We start from the raw sequence: 27,283 nt of genomic DNA, 5'->3' as shown, positions 1-27,283 counted from the left end.
CCCCAAAGACTCATACTTAACCAAGAAGGAAGGGCCCTTTGAGACTAACCAGGAAGTCTTATCCCCTCAAAAAATTTGGGGCCCTAAGAGAGTAAACAAGATCACACAGTCAGTCTAGAAGAGATGAGGGAAAAAAGGAAAAAGATAGTAGATGTTGCAAATCTCCATGGGAAAACACAGATGAAATGCCTGGTATTCATTTCTCAACTTGCTTCAAACAGCTCAAGGCTACTCTGCACTGGGTCTTCCAAATTACCTTATTCTTGAGATGTACTAGGAAAATGGGGAGGGGCAAAGTATCACTGAAAACTGAACACAAAGCTTGCTAAGAAAAATACTTACCGTTACTCCCAAAATCCCAAAAGGCACAGTGCACTTGATCATAACTCTAGAGAAAAGAACAATCAGAGGTAAATGCCTCTCCTTGTGACCATGACCACACAATGACAACTACACACAAGTGTTTTCTTCTCAATGTTTTTACAAACAGCAGACACACACACACACACACACACACACACACACCACACCATTTGCGAGCTGGTTTTAAGACTAACTCAAGTGACTTGGGGTTTATAAGTGAGAAAACACCCTGTTACTGCATGGCTACGTGTTCTTTAAAATATTTAGTAACAGGGGCACCTGGGTGGCTCAGTTGGTTGTCTGCCTTTGGCCCAAGTCATGCTCCCAGAGTCCTGGGATTCAGCCCCACATCCGGCTTCCTGCTCAGCAGGGAGTCTGGTTCTCCCTCTGTCTTTCCCTCCCACTCTCCTTTTTTTTTTAAAAAAAGATTTTATTTATTTATTTATTCATGAGAGACACAGAGAGAAAGAGAGGCAGAGACACAGGCAGAGGGAGAAGCAGGCTCCATGCAGGAAGCCTGATGTGAGACTCGATCCCGGGTCTCCAGGATCATGCCCTGGGCTGAAGGCGACACCAAACCGCTAAGCCACTAGGGCTGCCCAACCACTAAGCCCCTTCCCACCCCCCTCCCACCCTCCTTCATGCTCATACTGTCTCTCTCTCTCAAATAAATAAATAAAATCTTAAAAATTAATTAATTAATTAATTAATTAATTAGTAACATCAAAGTAATTGGAGCTTCTTCCAGAAGTACATCTTCCCTTCTGTGGATTTTCCTCACAGCATGGCCCCCAAATGTCCATCTTCACTTCTGACTCAAAGAAACAGAGTCTGCCTCCTGCCTCTAAGCCGGAGAGATGTTGACCTCTCAGCTCTTGCTGAAGGGAGGAAAAGAGCAGCAAGAAGTGATTGAACATATGGATGAAGCACAAAATGAAATAGACTTAATGAACAAGTCAGTGAGGAGATTTTGAAAGTAGAACAGAAATGCAACACACTCCACCAACCATTTTTTTTTCAGAAGAGGTCAGAACTGATGGCCCAAATCCCAGATTTTGGGGTAACAACACTTGTCAACCATCCACAAGTGTCTGCACTGCTTGGGGAGGAGGATGAAGAGACGCTGTGTTCTTTGGCAAGAGTTGAAGAAACAGAATTTGAAGCTATTAACTCAGGTTACAGAATAGATTTTTATTTTGATGAAAACCCGTACTTCAAAAATAAAGTTCTCTCCAAAGAATTTCATCCGAACAAGAGTGGTGATTCATCTTCCAAACCCAGTGAAATCAAATGGAAATCCAGAAAGGATTTGCTGAAACATTCAAGGCAAATGCAGAATGGAGCCAGCAGGAAGAGACAGCAGGAGGAACCAGAGAGCTTCTTCACCTGGTTTCCTGACCATTCTGATGCAGGTGCAAATGAACCAGCAGAGGTCATCAAAGATGTTATTTGGCCAAATCCCTGACCCTACCACTTGGTTCCCCATATAGACGATGAAGGGGGGAAGGAGAAGAAGATGATAATGAAAAAGGATCGAAAGATACTGAAGAGGAAGGAGAAGCTGAGTAATGGAACACCAATGGATTTCAAACTTCCTTTTTAAATGTTCTACAGTCCTTGGCAGCAAGTTGCAGTCTTTTTCTCCCCTCTTCTTGTGCTCATTCACTCTGTTTTCTCAAGTCTCTTTTCTCTCCCTCTACACCATGGTTCTCAACTTATTTTGGGGGGAAATGTCCAGAGCAGGATGCAGTGGGAAAAGAATCTCTACCCTTTCTGTTCCAAATTCATTTTTATTCCTTCCTGTCTCAACAAGAACTTTCTGGAATCAACACCACTGTACTCTGTGGGGGTGGGGGGGGAAGGAACCCTTCTGCTCCCTTAGCTCTGCTGAAAGCTGAAGGGTGCAAGGCCCCTGTGCAGTAGTGCATAGAGTTCTAGTTTTTCTCCTTTCTCTGGATATCAGGCTCAGAGATTACACTGCATCTCTATGTGAATATGGACAGTTAGCACTAACCAACATGCATCTGTCTACTTTCTCTTGGTTAAGGAAAAGAAAAAAACTTAAAAATGGGGTTCTCGGGGGCTCTTGGGTGGCTCAGTGGTTGAGCATCTGCCTTTGGCTCAGGTCATGATCCCGGGGTCCTGGGATCAAGTCCTGCATCAGGCTCCTCATGTGGAGCCTGCTTCTCCCTCTGCCTATGTCTCTGCCTCTATCTCTGTGTCTCTCATGAATAAATAAATAAAATATTTTTTAAAAATGGGGTTATAGAAGGTCAGCAAAGGGTGGGTTTGAGATGTTTGGGTGGGTCAAGTGGGCATTTTGACAACATGGCTTCTCTTTTGGCATGTTTAATTGTGATGTTTAATGGACATCCTTGCAGTTTAAGAAGACACTTTTAAAATAAAATTCTCTCCTAATGGTGATTTGAGCCCTGCCACTTGATGGGAGAATCAGTAGTACCTGTGCAATCATATTTGGAATTGACATTCTCTATTGTAACTTTGTTCCTATTTATTCCTAAATTTTGTTTCACTGGAAAGGAAAGATGATGCTCAGGGTTTGTGTGTGTGTTTGTTTTTAAGATTTTATTTATTTATTTGAGAGAGAGAGCATGAACAGGGAGAGGGGCAGAGGCAGAGGGAGAAGCAGACTCCCCCTTGAGCAGGGACCCCAAGGTGGGGCTCGAACCCAGGACCCTGAGACCATGACCTGAGCCGAAGGCAAATGCCTAAACGACTTGAACCACCCAGGTCCACTTGATGCTGTTTTAAATGTTAAAAGTATACACGTTGGGGTGCCTAGGTGGCTCAGGTCATGATCCCAGGGTCCTAGAGTCCTGCATCAGATCCCTGCTCAGTGAGGAACCTGCTTATCCTTTTCCCTCTGCCCCCCGCCCTGCCTGTGCTCTCTTGCTTTCTCTCTGTCAAATAAATGGAATCTTTTTAAAAAGGTGTACAAGTTGCTTTGTTACAATAAAACTAAATGCGTACACACACACACACACACACACACAAATATTTGGCAACATTGGAATTTGCCACGCCCTCCTGGTGTAAAGCCCAGAAGGAGGCTGTGGATGGTCCATGCAGGTCCAATGTAGGCAGGTGTTCTTTGCAGAACTTTGGTATTTGGGGCTCACAGCTGAGATCTGGCCTTATGGATGCAAAGTTGAGCTGCTTGCTCACTAGGCCTAGTGAGCATTCCTGGGGCCTCACCAGCTCCTACAACCTCCAGGGAACTGGAAGCATGAGAAATTGGTTGTTGGAAAGCCAAGGCCCTTGCTGGAACTGAGAGATCTTAGCCATCTAACATGTTTCATTCATTTTCTAACATGTTTTTTCTTATATCCCTCTTGCACTCTTCCTTCTTCCCTCCTAGAATTAAGACCTGTGAAAAATATGCTGTACCATATGGTCTTTTATATTGGGAATGAAGGAAGCTATTAAGACTTCACACTGGACATACATTAACATCAAAGAATGGAATAGTAGTTCATTCTTATATTACAGCTAAATTTGATCATTTAGTAATATATACCGTATGTTATGCCATATGACTATGGTTTTAATTCTTTGGTGGTAATTAATACATATTTTAATGTTCTTTGTGGCAATTCAAAAGGATCAAAATGTTCAATTATTTTAAATTGTTTGCCTCACTCAAAAACAAATGGAATTTAAATATCACTTAGTGTGATGGGACAACCAAAAGACCCACCTGCCCTAGTCACACCTCTGCCAATCTGTCACAGTGCTAGAAGCCCACCATTAGTTACCCCTTGAAGCAATGGCATTATTTCTAGAAGGCCTCAACTACAACACACCTCTACTGCCTAGAATGGGACAATCTTCTTCAAGTCTTTGAATCACATCTGTTAACTAGCCCCTTATCTTTAACAGGAAGTTCAAGGAGGAGTTCAGAGGCCCTCCTGTTCTGAGATGAAAATGGGTATGTTACCTGGTTTCCTTCAACATGCTGCAGAGTGATTACCACTGGCTCAGCCAAGTTTTGAATGGACGTATCTGAAATGCTGGCACTCACAACGAAGGTGCTTAATGCTTTTGTGGCATTTCTGGTCTGTGGATGAAACATAAGGAAGAGGAGTTCAAATCCTAAATTTCCAATTTCTTGCATGTCAATAATCAGTTCAGAATTACTAACGCATGGCAGGAAGTACAGAAATATGGAAAATCAAATCACAAGCTGAGAAGAAATGTTATTTGTATTTATTTATTTATTTTTAAGATTTCATTTCTTTTTAAGTAAACTTCACACCCAGCGTGGGGCTCAAACTCATGACCCTGAGATCAGGGGTTGCATGCTCTACTGACTGAGCCAGCCAGGAGCTCCTGAGAAGTTGTTTTTGGAAGCCATTTGGTTCACCTCCTGTCTTCACATAAGGTCTCAATTCTACCAAGCCAGAACAATGCACTAATCCCAGCCCTACAACCAAATATGTACCCAGCAAGCACTGGCTTTGTTGCTACAACTTGGTCGTTACTTGCTACTCAGGAGCACACTACAACAAAGTAAAACTATCCCTACTTTCCTAACCCTGAACCCTGACATTTCACAATTTACCTTAGTTTGAGTCTAACCTCAAACCATCCTTACTTACTTGTAAGAGGCCCCTCCTCATAAGAAACATAAATTCATCGTGGGTTAGTTCTAAGCCACCCCATTTCATCGTCCCTGAAGGTGGAAGCAGGTTGATAAACGTCCAGCTTGAAATAGGCTCCTGAGGACCATCATCTCCTCCCTAGGGGACCATGAATTCTCAGGTCAGAGCAGAGGCATTTGTGGCCTCATGTCCCCTGCATGGCCTGACATACTGCACATATTTTGTCTTACACCCAAAATGAGCCAGTTACATTGTTAAATGCTTTCCACATGCACTATCTTCAGTCCTTACTGAAACAATATAGACATTTTCCGGATAAACCAAGGGTCGGGGAGGCTGGAAGGCTTGGACAAAGATCAAACAGCTAGTGCATGATGGGGCAGGGATGCCTAATAAATGTTGATTCAAAGGAGATCAAGTAGAATGTGGCTGTTGGGATGTGGACCTTGCTAATTCACAGGGCCAAAGTGCCATAGGCCAAGGCCCCAGGGGGTGCGAGGCAGCTGGGAGACTGCCTCTGCTGGGGCACACATGAAGAGGCAATAGGTGAAGACAGGAGGGATGGGAAGAAAGTCCTCTGAGGACTTGCCAAGAAAGCCTAGATGAGGTGAGCCCAGATTATGTCCCTTGGAGAGCCTGCCGGGCCACTTTCAGGAGATGCCAAGTACCCATATTCCTGAGTCCTAAAGCCACTGAGAACTGGGTAATTGTGAACACAGCCTGGGGTTCCGTTAGGAAGCTACTTACTTCCTGTTCCTGACCAGCTCTGTTCATCCAAAACCAGCCTGTTTGTTCAATACTGCCTTCCCAGAGCATTTTCCCTGTGGTAGCCTCATGCAGAGGTGGATCTACAACACAATATGGTGGCAAGGGCCCTGGCTGACCATCAAAAGACCAAGTGCTAGCCCAAGCCCTCTTGTTCCTTGAAAGTCTCTTCCTCTCTCTGGTACACTGACAACGGGAAGAAAAGTGGACCAGGTGATATCTAACAACCCTTTCAACTTAGTCTAAGAAATAACAGTTTTCTGGAGTGGAAATGCCAAAAGAGGGGAAACACACAGCCACCCAGGACTTAATCTGTCTTCTGGTTTTCTTACAAAATGGCGGCCATGCAGAAAAAGGAGCTATGTCATTTCTCACTCTTCTACTCTTTGGCTCAAGGCTCAAGTCTTACCTGTTTTGCTTCTGGACCTTTTAGAGAAGCTGTTCTCTTTGCCTGAAGCACTCCTCCATCCTTGCCCCTTTTCATCTCCTAGCTTCTACTCAACCTTGGGTTTCAGCAGACACCTCTCTAGGCCTTTCCTGACCTCACCGACAAGAATGGGTGCCCTCGTCTATGCTCCCAGAACCCCTATGCCATGTTGTACTTGCTTAATGCTTTGTCCTTCTCCTAGAGAACTGCCACTGGTGGAGGAGGAGGTATGCGTTTTCCAGTAATGGTGTCTTATCAACAACTTTTTCTTAAAGATTTTGTTTTTAAGCCATCTCTACACCCAAGGTGGGGCTGGAACTCACAACCTTGAGATCAAGGGTTGCACACTCCCCTGACCAAACCAGCCAGGTGCCCCTTATCAACACTTTTTAAAGTAATATGTTGCGATGGCAGTTAAGATTTTGATCAAAAGATGTTGGAAGAAGCAGCATGAAAGCAAGGCTGTGAGACTTGGGACTTAGGGGAAAAGGTAGTTAGAGGATGGCATCTCTTATAAGTATTCCCTCCCCAACAACCAGTGGCACAGGACCCAAGCTCAGGTCATGCCCTTCAAAGTTAGGATCTGTGGGTTTCTGTTCTCCCCCATCAGACTGTAAGTTACATGAGGGGCCCACACTATGTCTGTCTTGCTCACTGTCATACCCCCATCACCCAGCACCACATGGGACACATAGCAGGATTTTGATAAGTATTTGCTGCCTGAATAATAACTGTATGACTGAATAAATAAATTGTGTCACCTCTAGCAAGTCCCTTCCCCTTTCTGAGTCTCAATATCCTCACTGGTAACTATGAGTTACAAGGGCCCTTCCCGTTCTGAATGTGATGGCAGGCTACTTCTAATCCATTATCTGGTACTATGACGTCCGTAGGCTAATTTTGGCAAAGATCTTTAATCCCCTTCAGTGGAAGATGTTAGTGAATAAAAATTACTTATTAGGTGTGAAATCTATGCAAAATAAGTTTATCTTTTATTCTATGAGACAAGCACAGCCTTCTAAAGAAAAGAGAGAAATTAAGACAAAAATAATGGCATGCCAGATGATACAGAGAAATTTCAAGTTTACCAAAAGAGTCAGAGAGCTATGAACCACATTCTTAATTTTTATTAAAAATTTTGTTCACTAACTGTCTTGTCCCAGTTATAACCAATTTATTTTCACTTAAGAACAAGGCTTAATAAATATGTATCTACTGAAAACACGTCAGGTACCTGTGCCATGAAAATAAAACATGCCTGACCCATGACATCCACCACAATCTACTTAGGGAAACCAGACTAGAAACTAGGTGGAAATGTAAGACAAGAATGCAAGCAGGGGGTGGGGATGAAAGCAGGGGCTCATGAACTCCAGGCAGGCTTTCTGGGTGGGATTTAAGCTAAACCCACAGGAACAAATATAATGTACATAGAAAGGGGAACCACTAGGGAACTCCAGGAGAAAAAAAAACATCCTACAGATGTAACTGGAAACAATGTATTATATTTGAGGTGGTATGTGGCATATTTAAGTTGGCCCTTTGCAATCTCCCTGCAATAACTCTGAATATTTGACCATTATAAATTCCTTCCTTTGGATAGCCTCTCTAGAAAATGAAAACACACATAGCTGTTAATGTATGGACCTCTTAAATACTTGAACTATGGAGTCAGACAGCCTTGATTTGATTATTAGTTATGCCACTTCCTAGCTGTATAACATTGAGCAAAATCACTTAGCTTCTTTGTCTTAGTTCACTCGAGCTGTTAGAACAAAAAATCAGCTTGAGTGGCTTATGAGTAACAGAAATTTGTGGGGGATCCCTGGGTGGCGCAGCAGTTTGGCGCCTGCCTTTGGCCCAGGACGCCATCCTGGAGACCCGGGATCGAGTCCCACGTCGGGCTTCTGGTGCATGGAGCCTGCTTCTCCCTCTGCCCCTCTGCCTGTGTTTCTGCCTCTCTCTCTCTCTCTCTCTCTCTCTCTCTCTCTCTCTGTGACTATCATAAGTAAATAAAGAATTTTAAAAAAAAAGAAATTTGTCACAGCTCTGAGGGTTGGAAGTCCAAGATGAGGGTGCCTACATGGTCAGGTTCTGGTGAAGGTTTCTGATTCATAGATGGCATCTTCTTGCTGTGTCCTCACATGGAGGAAAAGTCAAGCAAGCTGTCTGGGGCCTCTTGCATAAGGGCACTCATCCCATTATGACGGCTCCACTCCCATGATCTATCTCCTCCCAAAGCCTCCACCTCCTAATACCATCATTTGAGCATTAGGGTGTCAATGCATGAATTCTGAGGGACACAGACATTCAGACCACAGAACTCTCTGAGTCAAGGTTTCTCATAAGTAAATGAGATAATAAAGTGTGAACCTTAACGATTAATAGTGATCATCGACCATTTCATGCTAGCTCTGACTGCTGTCTTCCCCACAGCTAGATGGGACAGAGTGGGCCGAATAAATGAATCTTTTATTAGGCAGAGCCTCCAAATAGGCAAATAATAATAGCAATGCAAACAGCTACCTGGTGCTTATTACATGCTAGGCAATGTTCTAAGCACTTTATATGTATTAACTCCTTTCATTCGTCAACAGCCCAGTGAGGTACTACTATTAACCTATCCTACATAGGAGGAAATGAAGGCCCATAGAGGCTGAGTAACCTGCCCAAGGTCACACAGGTAGACTATGACATAGCCAGCTTTAAATTCAGCCAGTCTGGCTCCAGAATCCATGCTTATAGCCACCATATCATACTCCCTCTTTGTTTTAATAACGGGTGAGGGCCAGAGGCCTTGGAGAAGGTACTGTGGAAATGGTGGGAAGTAGCAACAAATGCTGGAGGTCAAGTGTCCTACTGGACACCACTCAGCTTCAAATGAATTGGCACAAAAGAGGGGGGATGACGGCTTGGAGGAGCCAGGGAAGATTCAGGAGGAAAGCACCAAGAAGTTGAAACAACACTCATCAGGAGAACTTGCTGTCCTTTTCTGGTTTTAAAACATCTTAAGGCCTCTATTTGGTCACCACATGATCTTTAAGGTCCCTTGCAAAGCTGAGAAGCTGTGAAAATTAAAAACTGCAGAACATCATTAAAGAAGACGTTGAATCATGTTGAGGGCCAGGGGTTGTGCCAGGAGACTTGCAGAATAAATCAGAGAGCATATTCTAAAATAAACAGAACATCATGAAAATAGCAAGAGCTCATAATTACAATGAGTCATAATATGTCAGCTCATGGCAGTCACCAGAGGCAAGAACTTACCTTAAACAGTGAAGTTTGGCCAAAAAAATTAAACAAGATGGTCTGCAAGCTGCTAAGAGGAATTCTCTCCCTCAGTGATTGAGGCAGATAGATGGAAGCCAAAGCCCTTCCCGGAGGGACTTCACCAAGGTAAATCTGCCAAGGCAAGCCAGGAAATGGTAACTGGAATAATCACCCATGAGCCTGGAGCCCTCCCTACCTCCCACCGCAGCCCCAGCTACAACCCCGGAGCATCACGCTGGAAAGCTGAAGGCTGGGAAGTAGTTCCACAAGGTATGCCACACCTTTTATGCACACACACACAGGTACATCCTCACTCAGATCATAAGACAAGATGTGACCAGGGTGCACGTGCACACACACACACACACACACACATTCCTTTTTCTTCCCAAACTTATCCCTGACTTTCTCTCCTTCTGGGTATGCATAGAGGTGGAAAGGGAAATGACAAGTCACATGATTTGCCATGATTCTCAGAAATAAAGGCCAGTCTTTGAAAGCAGTCCTCCTTCACCCATACACCTCTGAGAGGAAAGAAAAGGAACAAAAAACCAATACAATAGCATTAGGCATTGGCCCATATTTTATGGGGCAATGCTTTTGTTGAAAAGTAAGGCAGGGTGGGATGCCTGGGTGGCTCAGCAGTTGAGTATCTGCCTTTGGCTCAGAGCATGATCCCAGAGTCCTGGGATTGAGTCCTATATCAGGCTCCCCACAGAGAAGCTGCTTTTCTCTCTGCCTATGTCTCTGCCTCTCTCTGTGTCTCTCATGAATAAATAAAATCGTTAAAAAAAAAAAGAAAAGTAAGGCAGGAAACAAGGCAGTAAGGCGTTAGGAATTCTGTTAGAGGCTCACTAGTAGGAAAATTTGTTGATTTGATTGAGAATAGTATTTTATAAGCACTAGAACATTTTTGAAAGTGAATGGGGACCTTTAAACTGGGACCTGAACTCTCTCAGGGTATATGGGCACCCTTACATGTATTCACTCATTTAATCCCTCTATTAGCTCTGAAATGTATGTTGCATTATGATATCAGGAAATGGTGGCTCAGAGAGGTTAAGTGACTTGTCTAGGGTCACACAGCTGGGATGTAGTTGAACAAAGATATATGTCAGTTGGGCCTCCATTTTCCCCATTATCCATGTGGCCTATCAAGGAACTATCTAGCTAGCTGTAGAGGTAGAGGAGATGAGAGTTTATAATATTTCTAAAAATTATTTGTGAATCCCAAAGCCATATGGCTCTTCTGCCAGCACAAATAAACTCTGCTAAGGCAATGAAGTACCATGGAGAAGTTATGATTTAGATTCAACGTGCAAGCAGTTTGGTACTGAGAACATGATTGGGGTTGGTTGACTTGCTTCTCCCCCAAAGTCTATAATAGAAAACCCCACATGTAACCAAACTACAATGGGAACCCAACATCTGCCTCCAGCATGACTGAGTAGCTCCAAATGGACTTGACTCTCCTACCTATAACAACTACAGAAAATAACCACAACTCAAAAGCACTAGAAAATGAACAAAAGCAGGCCAATTCTGGATAAGACTAGACACTTGGAAAAAGATAACATTACAAGGTGAGTTACCTGTTTTTACAACTCTTAACCTGATGGCAAGGTGAAACTAATGTTGTGAAGAACACTGAAAACTCTGATAGAAAACCTGTAGTCTTAGTGGCATAAATAACCATAAAACAAAGGTCAGGGTAACCACAGCATGTTACTAGAAAGTCAGGGCAGTGACGGTGGGGCTGGAGGGAGGTGGACAGGAAATTGTGGAAAGGAGAAAGCTGGAGAGGAGGAGCCAAAATTTTTTCTTTTTTTAAAATTAATTTATTTGAGAGAGAATGTGCTCCATCCCAAGATCTGGGAATCATGACCTGAGCTAAAGTCGATGCTTAACCGACTGAGCCACCCAGATGTCCCATCAGGAGGAGCCAAAATTCTTAGTAGAAAATCTGCCTGGCAGCCTGGGTGGCTCAGCAGTTTAGCGCTGCCTTCAGCCCAGGGCGTGATCCTGGAGACCTGGGATCGAGTCCCACATCGGGCTCCCTGCATGGGGCCTGCTTCTCCCTCGGCCTGTGTCTCTGCCACTCTCTGTCACTCATGAATAAATAAATAAAACATTAAAAAGAAAAGAAAAGAAAAGAAAATCTGCCTGGCCTCTGAACCACCAATGTACAGGACAGACTCCAACTAAGGATAAAGGAACTTAACTGAGCTTTAAGCTACCATCCAAGAGATGGAATCTACAGTCCAATTCCAACAGAGTCATTTGCCTGGTGTAACAAAAGCCAATAGTTTTCTGAAGAAAATAGTAGAATCCAGAATCCCCACAACATAACCTTCACAATATCCAGATCCATGACCCAGATGTTGGAATCTGCATACAAGGATTTTTAAGCAGCTAGTGGAACCATGCTCAGGTATTTAAAAGAAAATATGCTTGCAATTAATGTCAAAAGAGGAAATAACAGCAGAGAAGCAAGCAAAAAAGGACAAAATGGAAATTCTAGAACCAAAAATACAGTATCAAAAATTTTTAGTTTCACTGAATGGGTCCAAGTGTAACGTGAAGATGACAGATGTCAGTGGACTTGAAGAGAAATCAATAGATGTTACACTATCAGCAAAAGAAATAGTAAAATGATTAAAAGCATGAACATAGTCCCAGGGACCTGTGGGGCAACATCCAAAAATCTTATATGCATGTAATCAGGGTCCCAAAAGGAGAAGAGAGAAAGAATGGTAAAGAAGTAATATTTAAAGAAATAATGATGGAAATTTCCCCAAATTTGATAAAGGATGTAAATTTACCGATTCAAGAATCTCACAAACCTCAAGCAGGATAAATGCAAAGAAAAACACACCTACATGCATAATACCAAACTGCAAAGAAACAAAGAAAAGATTGAAAGCAATCAGAGAGGAGCGCCTGGATGACTCAGTTAAGCATCTGACTCTTGATTTTGGCTCAGGTCATGATCTCAGGGTGGTGGGACTGAGCCCTGCAGGAGGCTCCATGCTCTGTGGGGAATCTGCATCTCCCTCTCCCTTTGCCCTTCCCCCTTCTTGTGCTCTCTCCCTCTCTCTCTCTCTCTCTCTCTCTCTCTTTCTAAAATAAGTAAATAAACCTTTTAAAAATGAAAAAGAAAGATATTCTCAGATAAATGAAAACTAAGAAAATTCATCACCATCAGACCTGTACTACGAGAAATGCTAAGTATATCTCTTCAGGTTGAAGGGAAATATTACCAGATGGAACTCTGACCTTTAAATAAGAATGAAGATCATTAAAAATTATAAATACCTACATAAATATAAAATATAAGCTTTTTCTTTCAATTTCATAAGGCTCCTTAAAATAATAATGATAACATCATCTTATGGTGTTTCTAAACTTAGATATAATATATATGACAACTATAACATAAAATATAGAGGGTGTGAATGGATATGTATGGCCAAAGTTTCTGTGTTTTACATGAATTGATGCAATGTTGCTTCTAAGTAGACTGCAAAAATATTAGAGGATGCAAATCGTAATCTCTAGAGCAACCATCAAGAAAATAATGCAAATAGATAAAATCAAAGAGTCAATAAAAATCAAAATTCAATTGTAACAAATATTAAAATAAACCAAAAGTCATCAGGGAAAGAGGAACAAAAACCAGAAGGACAGGTAGAAAATAAAATAAAATGGTAGTCCTAAATCCAACCAGATCAAAAATTACATTAAATGTTAAAGAACTTATATACTCCAATTCAAAGGCAGAGATTTGGGATCCCTGGGTGGCGCAGCGGTTTGGCGCCTGTCTTTGGCCCAGGGCGCGATCCTGGAGACCCGGGATCGAATCCCACATCGGGCTCCCGGTGCATGGAGCCTGCTTCTCCCTCTGCCTGTGTTTCTGCCTCTCTCTCTCTCTCTCTCTGTGACTATCATAAATAAAATAAAAAAATTAACAAAGGCAGAGATTTTCAGGATGGATAAAAAAGTGAAACACGAACTCTATGCTATCTATAAGAAGTGCACTTTATTTTTTTTAAAGATTTTATTTATTTATTCATGAGAGATACAGAGAGAGAGAGAGAGAGAGAGAGAGAGAGAGAGAGAGAAAGAGGGGCAGAGGTAGAAGCAGGCTCCATGCAGGGAGCCCGACGTGGGACTCAAACCGGGGTCTCCAGGATCACACCCTGGGCTGAAGGGCCGCACTAAACTGCTGAGCCACCCAGGCTGCCCCAAGAAGTGCACTTTAAATATGAAGAAACCGGGCAGCCTGGGTGGCTCAGTGGTTTGGTGCCACCTTGAGCCCAGAGCGTGTCCCTGGAGACCCGGGATTGAGTCCCCGCATGGAGCCTGCTTCTCCCTCTGCCTGTGTCTCTGCCTCTGTGTGTTGTGTGTCTCTAGTGAATAAATAAATAGAAGCTTTTAAAAAAAAACGTTCACCAGACAGAAACCACCTGTGACATACAAAGCCTGAAATATTTACGACCTTTTACAGAAACCCTTTGCTGACCACCCCTATAAATCCTATAGACATTAAGAAATAATTAGGAAATATTATGAACAACTATTGTCAACGAGCTTGGCAAGTTAGATCAAATAAAGCATTAGAAAAATATAATTACCAAAACAGACACAAGATGAATCAGAACACCTGAATGGCTCTACATCCATTAAATTAATTGGGTTTGCTATCAACATACTTCCCACAAAGAAATTCCAGACCCAGAGAGTTTCCTAGTGAACCCTATCAAGCTTCTGATAAAGGAATAACACCAGTGTCACACAAATGCTTTCCAAAAGTAGAACAGTGACCATTTCTTAACTCACTTTTAAAGTTGGCACAACCCTCATCTAAAGCCTGATAAAATTAGAAAAAACTCCAGGCCAACAACCTTCATGAGCATAAGTGTAAAAATACTTAAAATATAAGCAGGTTGAAAATAGCATTATACAAACACGATAATTCAGATAATTAATCATGACCTGTAGGTTTTCTCCCAGAAATGCAAGATTGGCTTAACATCCTAAAATCAATGTAATTCACCATATTAGAAGGATAAAGGAGAGAAGCCAAATGATTGCTTCAAGAGATACAGAAAAAAATGACAAAATTTGTCAACCATTCACAATAAAACCTTTCAGCAAACTAGGAACAGAAGGTAACTTCCTCAATCAAATAAAGGGCATCTAAAAACAAAACAAAACAAAAATCATGCCTAACATCACAGTAATGGTAAAATAGTGAATACTTTTTCTGTGATATCAAGAACAAGACAAGGATGTCAATTTAACTACTACAATTCAGCATTTTTTGGGAAACACTAATATCAAAAAGGCCAAAAGAAAGAAATGAAAGGAATAAAAACAAGAAAGACATTAAACTGTCTCTATTACCAGATAACATTACATAGAATGTCCTAAGGAATCTCTAAAACAACTGCTACAACTACCAAATTCATAGGATCCAAAATTAGGTGATAGAGACATAGAATATCAACTTTATTTTCATATTTAACAAAATACATGTGATACTACTCCACTTAAACTATAAAACATTTTGATACTATTCTGCTTAAAACTATAAAACATAGGGACACCTGAGTGGCTCCGTTAACTGTCCAACTCTTGATCTCAGCTCAGGTCTCAATTTCATGGTGATGAGTCCAAGCCCCACATTGGGCTCCATGTTAGATATAAATAAATAAATTTATTCCTAAATATTTTATGTTTTCTGATGTTGTTGCAAATGGAATTTTTGTTAATTTAATTTTACAATTGTTTGCTGCAAGAATATAAAAATAAAGTTGATATTCTATATCTATGTCTATCTCTATCATCTAGGAGTAAGTACACTTGTGATGAGCACCAGGTGATGTATGGAAGTACTAGATCACATTATTGTACACCTGAAACTAATAGAACACTGTATGCTAATGAGCTAGAATGAAAATTAAAACTTAAAATAATAAATAAATAAAGTACAAAACTTTGCTAGGGGAAATTAAAATCAACCTGAGTAAATGTTCCTGGATGAGAAGACTTAATATTCCTAAGAAATCAATTCTCCCAAAGTTCATCAATAGCTTCAACTCAACCCCAATCACTTTTCACATGTTTCTTTTTTGCGCACATTGATAAGCACATTTGAAAATTCTTACGGACACAGGAAAGGCCTACAATAACCAAAGCTATATTGAAAAAGAACAAAGTTGAAGGGCTCACACTACCTGACTTCAAGACTACAGTAATCAGGACAGTATGATAATGGCATAAGCATCTACAAAAGAATTAATGGAACAGAGTAGAAAGTTCAGAAACAGACCTACATCTGCAAGCGTATTTGATTTTTTGTCACCAAAGCAAGCCAATGGGGAAACAAAGGTCTTGAATAAATAGTGCTGGAATAAGTGGGTATCTATATGGAACAAAATGAACTTGAAACCATATGCTACACTATATCTCCTCACATCATACATAAAATTTAATTCAATTAAGTTTATAGCCCTAACCATTAAAGCTGAAACCATAGATTTTTAAAGGAAAGCATAGAATATTTTCATGACCTACTAGTAGGCAAAGATTTCTTAGACAAGTCACAGATTGTTTATAAAAGAAAGAACTGATAAATTATACCCCATCAATGGTAAAACTTATGCTCATCAAAAGACACCACTGAAGGTGTGCCTGGGTGGCTCAGTTTGTTAAGCATCCAACTCATGACTTCACCTCAGATCATGACCTCAGGGTCATGAAGTGGAGCTCCATGTTGGGTTCTGCACTCAGCATGGAGTCGGCTTGAGATTCTCACCTTCTCTCTCTGCTCCCCCCCCTCCGTCTCCCAAAACAAAAAAGATAACACTGAGAAATGAATAGGCAAGTCACAGAGAAAATACTTTCAAAACATATATCTGATAAATGCCTTGTATCCAGAATATATAAAAAAAAAATACTTACAACTCAATAAGAAGACAACAATCCAATTTAAAAGTAGGCAAAAGATTTTAACAGATATGTCACTGAAGAAAATACCCAAATGGTCAATACAAAAATGAAAACTCAAACTAATGCAGCACTGTGTGTCAACTGTACTTTGATTTTATTTTTTCAATTTTTAAAAGATATTTATTTATTTATTTATTTGACAGAGAGAGAGAGAGCATAAGCAGACAGAGTGGCAGGCAGAGGGAGAAGGAGAAGCAGGTTCCCCACTGAGCAGAGAGCCCAACGTGAGACTTGATGCCAGACCCTGGGACCATGACCCGAGCCAAAGGTAGATGCTTAACCAACTGAGCCACCCAAGCATCCTATACTTTGATTTTTTTAAAAAGAAAAATCACTCCACAATCCACTTTAGAAAACAACATGAAAGGTTCTTACAAATTTAAACTTATATCTTATGAAACAGCAATCCCATTCCTAGGTATTTACTCAAGATATATGAAAATATATATCCATATAGAGATGTTTATATGAATGTTCAATGCAGTATTTATTGTTCATGATAGCCAAAAACTGGAAACAACCCCATGGCCATCAACAGGAGACTAGACAAATAATCTTTGGTAAATCCATACAATGGAATATTATTCAGCAATAAAAAAGAATAAACTATAGAAACAAAAGACTGCTACATGAAAGCAATCTTATATGAGACAGTACATATTATATAATTCCATTTATACAAAGTTCTAGAACAGGCAAAACTATGGTGGAAAATATCAGAACTTGGTTGCCAGTGGAGGTAGTAGCTGGTGGGGATTGTGGTGTGATGGAAAGGGCCCAGACTTTAAAGCCAGGCATAGGTTGAATCTTGGCTCAGCCATTAGACTCTGTGTCCTTGAGCATGTTACTTAACTGCTCTATCTCCTTATCTGTATAGACCGTAGCTCAATGCTCCAACATATAATAAGTACTCGAGAAATAGTACCTAATAATAAAGTAACATGAGGTGATTTTGGGTCACAGAGCCAAAGGTGGTGTCATTGCACACCTTGTGGACACCATTCAAAACAAAGTGTTAGCCTACTAAAGGTTCTATCTGAATCTACCCTGGGATATTTGTATTTTCATAGGGGTCCCTTGAAGACTAAACTCTTTAAAAAGTATCTCCTCTCTCTCCCAAAGAAGTTTTGCAATAGTGCTTGCCTGATTCGTTCTCAGTTCCCTGGGCTGGACTCACCTCAGGGTCTGTGCCTTCTTCATAGGAGTGAATGCTGAAGGCCATGCCTTCAAATGTGTGGTCCACCCGCAGGACAGCCAATGCCAGCCTGGCTACCATCAGATTAGCTGTCCTCCCAGAAAACTCCATCTTGTGACCAGCACGCTCAATTATCCTCAGGATTCTGCAAGGAACCGCAGGGAGAAAAGAGCACTCCTACTGCTTTAATATAAAACCTATTCTCCTTATGAGATTTCCTCAATGAAAGATTTTTCCTTTAGGTTTATTCACTGTCTTTATATTGTTTAGGAATTATTAAATAAGAGCACTGGCTTTGGAGTCAGACAACCTGAGGTCTAAATCTTAGCTCCTCTAATTTCTAACTGCGTGGGCCAATAAAATAACGTGGTTGAGCTTCAGTTTCTTCACCTGCAAGCTGGAGGTAATACTAGCACTCCTCTCACAAGGTGGTTCTCAAGATTAAATGACATTGTTATATATAAAGCTAGATCCTGCATGGCCCCATAGGCCAAGAAATTTGGATTTTATTCTATGTGTAACAGAAAGCCACCGAGGGGCTTTAAAAGCAAAAGAATGACATGATCTGATATGTGCATTAAAATATCCTCCTGGCTGCCATATAGAAGAAAGACCATAGAGAAGCAAGCATAGAGGGGAAGGAGCCCAATTATGAGGTTACTGTAGGTCAGCTGAGAGGTATGAGGCTGGGGACTAGGGTGGTGGTGATGGTGGGGATGGACACAAGTAGATGGGTTCCAGGAATATTCCATCCATCCAATGTCTCCTACACATCCAATGTCACATCCAATGTGATATCACATCCAATGTCACATCCAATGTCTCCTACAAGACTTGGTTTTTGATTGGCTATGAGGTAGAGGGAGGTGACTTATTATTCCCAAGCTTTTTGCTTGAGCATGGGGTGGATGCATTTGAAAGAAATTGGGGGACCAGGGATCCCTGGGTGGCTCAGCGGTTTAGCGCCTGCCTTCAGCCCAGGGTATGATCCTGGAATCCCGGGATCAAGTCCCACATCAGTCTCCCTGCATGGAGCCTGCTTCTCCCTCTGCCTGTGTCTCTGCCTCTCTCTCTCTCTCCCTGTGTGTGTGTGTCTTTCATGAATAAACAAAATCTTTAAAAAAAAGAAGTTGGGGGACCACCAGGACTGGGAAAATAGAGTGGAGGTTTGGCTTGAGGCAACTATCTATTTGAAAAGCTGCTGTGATTAAGGATCAGTTATAATTTTGTGATGCGGGACGCCTGGGTGGCTCATCAGTTGAGCATCTGCCTTCAGCCCGGGGTGTGATCCTGGAGACCTGGGATCGAGTCCCACTTCAGGCTTCCCGCATGGAGCCTGCTTCTCCCTCTGCCTGTGTCTCTGTCTCTGTCTCTCTCTCTCTCTTTCTGTGTCTCTCATGAATAAATAAATAAAATCTTAAAAAAAAAGAATTTTGTGATGCATTCTTCACAATTGAGATTTGAGTGGATGTCCTCATTGCATTGTAATAACTCAGCTTTCTATGCTTTCCACCTGACCTTGAAATTTTGGTGGACTGTATGCAAAGGAATGAATAACAAATATTATACATGTTATGAAATAACTTATTTTACCAAAGTATTAGTACTTACTCATTTCTTACTTCATGCAGATCAGATGCTGAATTGTTTTGCTTTCCCAAAACAGCATTGATTATTTGTAATATAACCTGGGTTAGATTCATACTTATCTCATGACATTGTGAAACATCAGATACTTTAGAAACAATAATCTTTGTTTCTTCTTCATCCAGAAGAGGGGATTCATTTATTAAATTTAAAATGTGCTCTGCAACATCATCCGCATTCTCTGGGGAAAGAAAATTGTAATAGAAAACCTGCATTACTTAGTTTGAGGCCATGCTGGTCTACTTCCTTCCCTTTAAAAAGTAAAGGCAGTCAAATGCAAATATCTACCCAGGCAGCAAAATTTACAGTAAAAAAATGCTGGACTTCAATTTCTACAATAGGCAGAGTCCCAGAAAATAGCACATAAGTCAAGTTTTTATTCATTAAATCCTTTTTAAAATACACCAGGGAAACCTTTTTGTCACTGAAGATCATCTTGCAATTAGATTCTAATTAAGTTAAGACTTTTGAGTATTGGATTGAGTTAAGTAGATCCCACCTGTACTAAAATATCAGCAAACACTCAGTCTGTGTTTTCATAATCAAGGGTGGTGATGATATTTGTCTGTCAAGAACCAGCAACCACAGAAAAGAAAAGCAAATATGGACCACATATAATAAAGAGCATCTTAATTTAGATTTTTTTAGAGAGAGTAAGAACAATAGATATTAACTCGCCCACTTTTTTCTTCACTTTTTATTATGGAAATTTTCATACATGCACAAAAGTAGAAAGAATAGTATAATGAGTCCCCATGTACCTCATGAATCACCTAGCTTCAACAAGTGTCAATGAAGAGCTAATCTTATTTTATCTACACTCTCACCCACCTTCCCCCAACCCCAGAATATTTTAAAGCAAATCCCAGACATATGATTTCATCCATAAATACTTTAGTGTGCATCTCTAAAACAAAAGACCTGTTTGTCATAACCATAGTGCCAGTATTTGTTAAATTAATACAACACAAATTAAATTCTAGTTCAATATAAGCGATATAAAGCTAAGCTCCTTGTGGTGCCCTCTTAGCTTAAAGCATTCACACTTAAGTCCAGTAACCAAAATACAATGGAAAATAATCGAGAAATAACAATGCATTGAGAAAAAGTCCAGAGAGAGATTATACTCATAACACACTTAACCTGGATTACATTACAAATAACCAAGTCTGGGGACACTTGGCTGGCTCAGTGGTTGAGCATCTGCCTTTGGCTCAGGGCATGATCCCGAATCCGGGATCGAGTCCCACATCAGGCTTCCAGCATGGAGCCTGCTTTTCCCTCTGCTTATGTCTCTGCCTCTCTGTGTGTGTGTGTCTCTCATGAATACATAAATAAAATCTTTTTTAAAAAAACCCCAAAAAACAAATAACAAATAACCAAGTCTATTTGAGAGAACAAAATAAATTACCAAAATAAAATAAAATAAAAAATAAATTACCATAAACATCCTCCTTTTTCTCTCTCCCTTCTCTCCCCCAAACAACTCTGTCCTTGTCGATGTAAATTAAGCAATCTTAACTGAAATTCTATCAATTTCCCCCCCTTAACAATTTACTTCAATCTGTCCAACAACGGCCTCCCCTAGGAACTTAGATGGAAGAAAGAGGGAGGTTGAACAAGGTTGTAATTACTTCTAAATTAATATTTTGTCCTTGTTACATCTATCTTCTGGTCAGTTAAAGAAACAGAAAACAAGAAGACAGGGAATGGAAGAAAAATGTAGCACTCTCATTCACAGATTTTTTTTTTTAAGATTTTATTTATTTATTCACAAGAGACACAGAGAGAGAGGCAGAGACATAGGCAGAGGGGAAAGCAGGCTCCATGCAGGGAGCCTGATGTGGGACTCAATCCCAGGTCTCCAGGATCACACCCCGGGCTGCAGGCGGCGCTAAACCACTGCGCCACCGGGGCTGCCCATTCACAGATCTTTCTATCACTCTCATTAAATCTTCAGGCTTTCCTGTAAATGGGAGAGCCAGAGCTGCCCACCTGGAGTATTCTTTGGGCCTCAGTGGTGTGACTTTACTTCATGCAGTCCTTCCTGTCTCAGAAGGAAAGTAAACAACAGGCCAATGGGAGACTAACTATATTGTGGAAAGTAATTGTAGAGTTATATGTTTTTTAAGCCAAATTCAGGACAAATTACTCATTGTGTAAAAATTTTAAGTCCTCAGGCAAAAGCAGCAAAAACAATCCTCCCTTATTTGCTGTAAAATAAATAGACCCCCCCCCATTGCTTCAAATAGTTTCAATTAATCTGCCAATAATTGCAGCAATCAAAACAATAATAATATCTGTTATTTATTAATTTCTATGAGTCAGTATTGCAATTGTCTACAGCTGCATAACAAACCACCCCAAAACATCACAACTTCAAACAAGAATTCATTATTATCCCTCATGGTTCTATGTGTTGACCAGTTTCAGCTGCGTGGTTCTGATTTACAGTCTCTCATCTGGTTGCAGTCAGATGGTAGCTGGAATTAGAGTCATCTGAATACTAGACTGGGCTGGAAGTCTGAGACAGCTCACTCGTATGGCTGGCAGTTGATGCCCATGGACCAGTCACTTGGGGCTGTTGTCCTTTGAGGGTCAATTGAGGCTGTTCCTGACACATGGCCTCTCCCAGTGGCTTAGGCTCAGTGGTATGCTGGATCCAGCCTGTGATATACTGGAACCAGCTGCTATCAACTTGTCAGAATGAATTGTAAATTTTCAGGAATTTTGTGAGCTGGTTGTTAAACACAACCATTATTGAAAATTAAATTATATCAACTTTTAATTAAATAAATTTTATGGTAAACAATGGTGATACTCAAGAATCATCACTTCCTAATAATTCTGCTACATCTTAATAATCTATGCTTTGGTAATTATTTATATCTATGGTTCCTGTGTATCTCTTACCAACTTCATGCTCAGTAATTGCATGTTGTAGTTTGTATTCGGCCATCAGGGGATATTACACCAAGGAAATCAACAAATGGAGCAAAATTACCTTTTTTGGCAGAGATGGTTGTTAACTATTTTCTAGCACACCACTGTTGAGGCTTCTTATAGCATGGTGTCTGGGTTCTGAGAGGAAGAATCCCAAATGAGAGCATACAAGAGAAAGGAAGCAGAAATTTCCAGTCCCCTTAAAAGTTAGTCCCAAAATTGGCACAGTGTCACCACTGCCAAATTCTACTGGGCTAAGTAGTCACAAGGCAGCCCTGATTCAACTTCTAATTGACAAGGAGGGAATGAATTGATGGTGGGCATTTTGTTTTGTTTTGTTTTGTTTTTTTACCTTTTTTTTTGATGGTGGGCATTTTGGAGACAAGATACCCCAAGACATTATACACACATTCTCCAATTTAATCATCACGATAGCCCTGTGTGATGGGTACTAATATTATTCCCTTTATACAAATAAGAAATTATGACACAGAGATTCTAACTCAGGCCTCTTTGATTCCAAAGCTAGCGTTTCTAAATATCACTTTCTACTACAGCATCTGTGCCTTTGTCCCTTTTCTCCACAGTTTGGGGGTTGGAACAGCTGTGCTTCCCAGTTCTCCCTGTCATCGTTCTCTCTCCACCATGCACTGTCTTACCCCAGGGGCGGGATGGACACACACAAGAGACAGCTTTGTGGAAAGCTCCAGGCAGCTTCATTAGAGTGTGATGCATCTTAAATATTTTGAAGGTCACAAAAACTGGGCAAAGAATCCACAGACCTTTGAAATAAGATACCTTTTTGAACTCTGTGATATTAAGGAGTTACATGAAATGAGCATTTAACTGGGGAACTGACAAGTTTTTCTCCAACCAAGATATCTATGCTTGTCAGCAAGATTGAAAGCTAAAAAAAAAATTGTTACAACATGAATGCATTTTCTTTCTCTGACATTGTACTCATTTTTCATTAACTTCCTAACTTACAAGGAGAAGCATTCCTCCAAAGTGAATAAATCTGATCACTTATTTTTTAGTTAGGTACATTACAGCCACCACACGACTGTTCTCATCCTCTGCAGATTTTTTTAAATAAAGTGACTTTGGACAGTTAATTTTCTAAAAATCCTAACCCAGTGCCATGCTTTTCCTATTGTTATGGTTGTTTAACTTTTTCTCCTATGGAGAAAATTCTATTATCGTGTCTAGGAAAAACGTGTCGCCCAGAGGAGGGAGGTCAGCACAAAACACAGACCTCTCTAACTTTTTGTGCACTCACTTCACGTTGCAACCCTTCCTAGTGTCCTGACTCATGATTTCAGACCTAGAAACCATCAGACCTGTGCTTACTTTTCTAATTCTTCTACATATTCCTTGGCAAGGATCTCAAATTTCCATCTTCTGCAAGGAAGACAAGTCCGAGGAGTTCACTGCCTCAAGACAATTCCCTGTCCTGCAAGGCACTGGAATGCCTGCGCCTCACTTTTCAACTAGTCGTATGGGGGGGGGGGGTGCTTCACACGATAGAGCAATGTCTGACAAGATATGTACAGACTGAAATCCGATGAGGGAAACTTACCCACGCTTTCAAACCACTGATAAGGAAGGGCAATACTTTAAGAATAGGACTGCAAGGGGAGGTTGGGGGAAAGTTCACGAAGCGCTATATCTATTACACTGGTCAAAATTAGCAAAGACAATCATTCAAAGACTCTGGAGGTGGGCAGCCCAGGTGGCTCAGCGGTTTAGCGCCTCCTTCAGCCCAGGGCATGATCCTGGAGTCCCGGGATCGAGTCCCACATCGGGCTCCCTGCATGGAGCCTGCTTCTCCCTCTGCCTGTGTCTCTGCCCCTCTCTCTCTCTCTCTCTGTCTCTCATGAATAAATAAATAAATAATCTTAAAAAGCCCCACAAAGTCTCTGGAGGTTGATTAGAGATCTTACAACCAATTGAGATGTATTTAATCAATAAAATCTCTGGAAACTTGGTCAGTATAGTGGGAAACCATAGCTTTTGAGCTAGGAACTGTGGCCGTCTCCCAGAGCTCTGCCTGGTGGAAAAATCGCTCCACTGGGCTAGGCAGCTGAGTGGTAGTTACCATCTCCCCCAGGTCCCTGGGGTAGAAGAACTATTCTCAGTGGATTATGAGGGCCAGTGAGCATTGAAAGTTCCCATATTTCTGACTCCAGTCTATGGAAGATCCATACTGGGCAGTGGCAGCAGCTGACTGCCAGCAATTAGTCCCCATCCCCCTCACACTCACACACAGCCCCTGTTCCACAGGGAAAACCCAGGTGGAGGATCTTTTGAAGGAAACATTCATTACCCCACCATCTCCCAAGGTCTTGCCCCTTAGGACAGATATTTTTTTCACAGTGAAGGGTAAGAGAAAGCCTCAAAGACTGGCAATATTCTGTCCCTGCCAAAGGGATGGGCTATAATGGGATCAGATTCTGGAGCAAATTATGCCCCAGGGCTTTGTCAAAAACAACAAAGCCATCAAGACACCTGGGTGGATCCCAGGATCCTAGGATCAAGTCCTGCATCAGGCTCCCCACAGGGAGCCTGCTTCTCCTTCTGCCTATGTCTCTGCCTCTCTCTGTGTGTCTCTCATGAATAAATAAAGTCTTTAAAAAAAAACCCAGAGCCATCAACTAGCAATTAGGAGGCTGGCTAACAGCTGGGTGTGATCCTGAGACAAGTGAACCATCCAGAAGCTTAGCAGAGAGATCCAAGAAACAGAGAGAACCTAGCTAGGACCACAGTCATCCCTGGCATCCAGGGAGAATGCTTACAAGCCCAAAGCTGCATCTTCTAAGGAGAAACATCAGAAGATGTACACTTCAGGGACAACAGGCTTCACTGAACTAGTCCAGCCAATGGTATCTTTTGTAGAAATAGAAAAGGCAATTCTGAAATTCATATGGAACCACAAACACAAACACGCACACACAAACCAAATAGTCAAATCAATTCAAACAAAGACATCAAACTCCTCGATATCAAGATAAATACAAAGCTACAGTAATCAAAACAGCATAGTACTGGTATAAAGACAGACCAGGCAGCCCGGGTGGCTCAACGGTTTAGCGCTGCCTTCAGCCCAGGGCGTGATCCTGGGAGACCTGGGATCGAGTCCCATGTCAGGCTCCCTGTATGGAGCCTGCTTCTTCCTCTGCCTGTGTCTCTGCCTCTCTCTCTCTCATGAATAAATAAAATCTTTTTTTTAAAAAAAGACAGACCTATAAAACAATGGAACAGAATAGAGAAGCCAGAAACAAATCCACAATATACCATCAACTGATCTTCAATAAGAGAGCAGATGAATGCCTGGATGGCTCAGTGGGTTAAGCATCTGCCTTCAGCTCAGGTCATGATCCTGGGGTTCTGGGATTGAGCCCCATGTTGGGCTCCCTGCTTAGTGAGGAGCTTGTTTCTCCTTCTCCTTCTGCCCCCTGCTTATGCTCTCTCTCACTCTCTCTCTCTATCTCAAATAAATAAATAAAATCTTGGGGTGCCTGGGTGGCTCAGTCGGTGAAGTGTCTGCTTTCAGCTCAGATCATGATCCCAGCATCCAGGAATTGAGCCCTGCATCAGGCTCCCTGCTCAGTGGGGAGTCTGCTTCTCCCTCTCCCTTTGCCCTCTCCCTCTCCCTCCTCGTGCTCTCTCTTTCTCTCACTCTCACTCAAATAAATAAATAAAATCTTTAAAAAAAAAAGATCTTTTAAAAAAAGATTTTATCTATTCATGAGAGAATGAGAGAGAGAGAGAGAGAGAGAGAGAGAGAGAGAGGCAGAGACACAGGCAGAGGAAGAAGCAGGCTCCATGCAGGGAGCCTGACGTGGGACTCGATCCCGGGACTGCAGGATCACGCCCTGGGCCGAAGGCGGCACTAAACCGCTGAGCCACCCGGGCAGCCCTTGTTGTGTTTTTTTAATAAAGATTTTACTTATTGGGGGATCCCTGGATGGCTCAGTGGTTTAGTGCCTGCCTTCGGCCCAGGGCGTGATCCTGCAGTCCCGGGATCGAGTCCCACATCAGGCTCCCTGCATGGAGCCTGCTTCTTTCTGCCTGTGTCTCTGCCTCTCCCTCTCTTTCTCTCTTTCTCTGTCTCTCATGAATAAATAAATAAAATCTTTTAAAAATAAAATAAAAATTAAAAACACAATGAGATATCACTTCACAACTGTCAGGATGACTATTATCAGAAATCAAGAGATAGCACAGTATTGTCAAGGGTGTGGAGAAAAGGGTATGCTGGTACACTGTGTGTGGGAATGTAAATTGGTGCAGCCATTATGGAAGACAGTATGGAAGTGCCTCACAAATTAAAAATGGAACTACCACATGATCCAGTAATCTCACTTGTGTATGTATATTCAGAGGAACTAAAATCACTGTCTCAAAGAGATATCTGCACTCATGTGTTCATTACAACATTATACACAATAGTCAAGATATGGAAATAATGTAAGTGTCCATCTAGAGATAAAGAAAATGTCACACACATACACACACATTGGAATATCATTCACCTTCAGAAAGGAGGAAATCCTGCCACTTGCGACAACATGGATGTACCTGGAGACACTATGCTAAGTGAAATAAGCCAGACACAGAAAGACAAATATTGCATGATCTCACCTATATGGGGAATCTAACACAGTCAAACTCCCAGAAGCATAGAGTTGAACCATGGTTGCCGGGAGCTGGCAGAGGAGAAATGGGGAGTTGCTAATCAACAGGCATAAAGTTTCAGTTAAGCAAGATGAATAAGTTCTGGAGGTCAGCCTTAAAACATTGTACTTTAAGAATTTGTCAAGAGGATAGATCTCATGGTAAGTGTTCTCACTACAATAAAATAAAATTAAAAGAAGAAAGAAAGTGGATTAGAGGTTTCCAGGGGCTGCAGGGAGGGGGTAATGAGAGTGCCTGCTGATGTGTATGGGGTTTCTTTTTGGAGAGATCAAAATGTTCTGGAATTAGCAGTGACTGTTGCTAACAGTCTAGCGAATATGCTAAAAACCATGGAATTAT

General features: G+C 41.5%; 1 protein-coding gene and 1 pseudogene across 1 annotated transcript in view; one reads left to right on the top strand and one right to left on the bottom strand.

Annotated features, from left to right (window-relative positions):
• The window catches only part of ADGRG4 (adhesion G protein-coupled receptor G4), a 99,646-nt gene that overhangs the window by 21,738 nt on the left and 50,625 nt on the right, over positions 1 to 27,283 (bottom strand). Inside the window, exons 11-15 of the mRNA XM_072744321.1 lie at positions 19,268 to 19,484; positions 17,639 to 17,801; positions 9,445 to 9,579; positions 4,322 to 4,441; positions 343 to 388 (exon numbers count right to left, since the gene is read on the bottom strand). Of these exons, the coding sequence (XP_072600422.1) occupies positions 343 to 388; positions 4,322 to 4,441; positions 9,445 to 9,579; positions 17,639 to 17,801; positions 19,268 to 19,484 (681 nt within the window). The remainder of the gene's footprint in view (positions 1 to 342; positions 389 to 4,321; positions 4,442 to 9,444; positions 9,580 to 17,638; positions 17,802 to 19,267; positions 19,485 to 27,283) is intronic.
• Positions 1,221 to 1,932, top strand: LOC112911358 (protein SET-like; annotated as a pseudogene).

Source organism: Vulpes vulpes, chromosome X, assembly GCF_048418805.1.
Source record: "Vulpes vulpes isolate BD-2025 chromosome X, VulVul3, whole genome shotgun sequence".
Taxonomy (NCBI): Eukaryota; Metazoa; Chordata; class Mammalia; order Carnivora; family Canidae; genus Vulpes; species Vulpes vulpes.
Note: the sequence above shows the minus strand (reverse complement) of the source record. Positions and strands in the feature narration are given on the sequence as shown.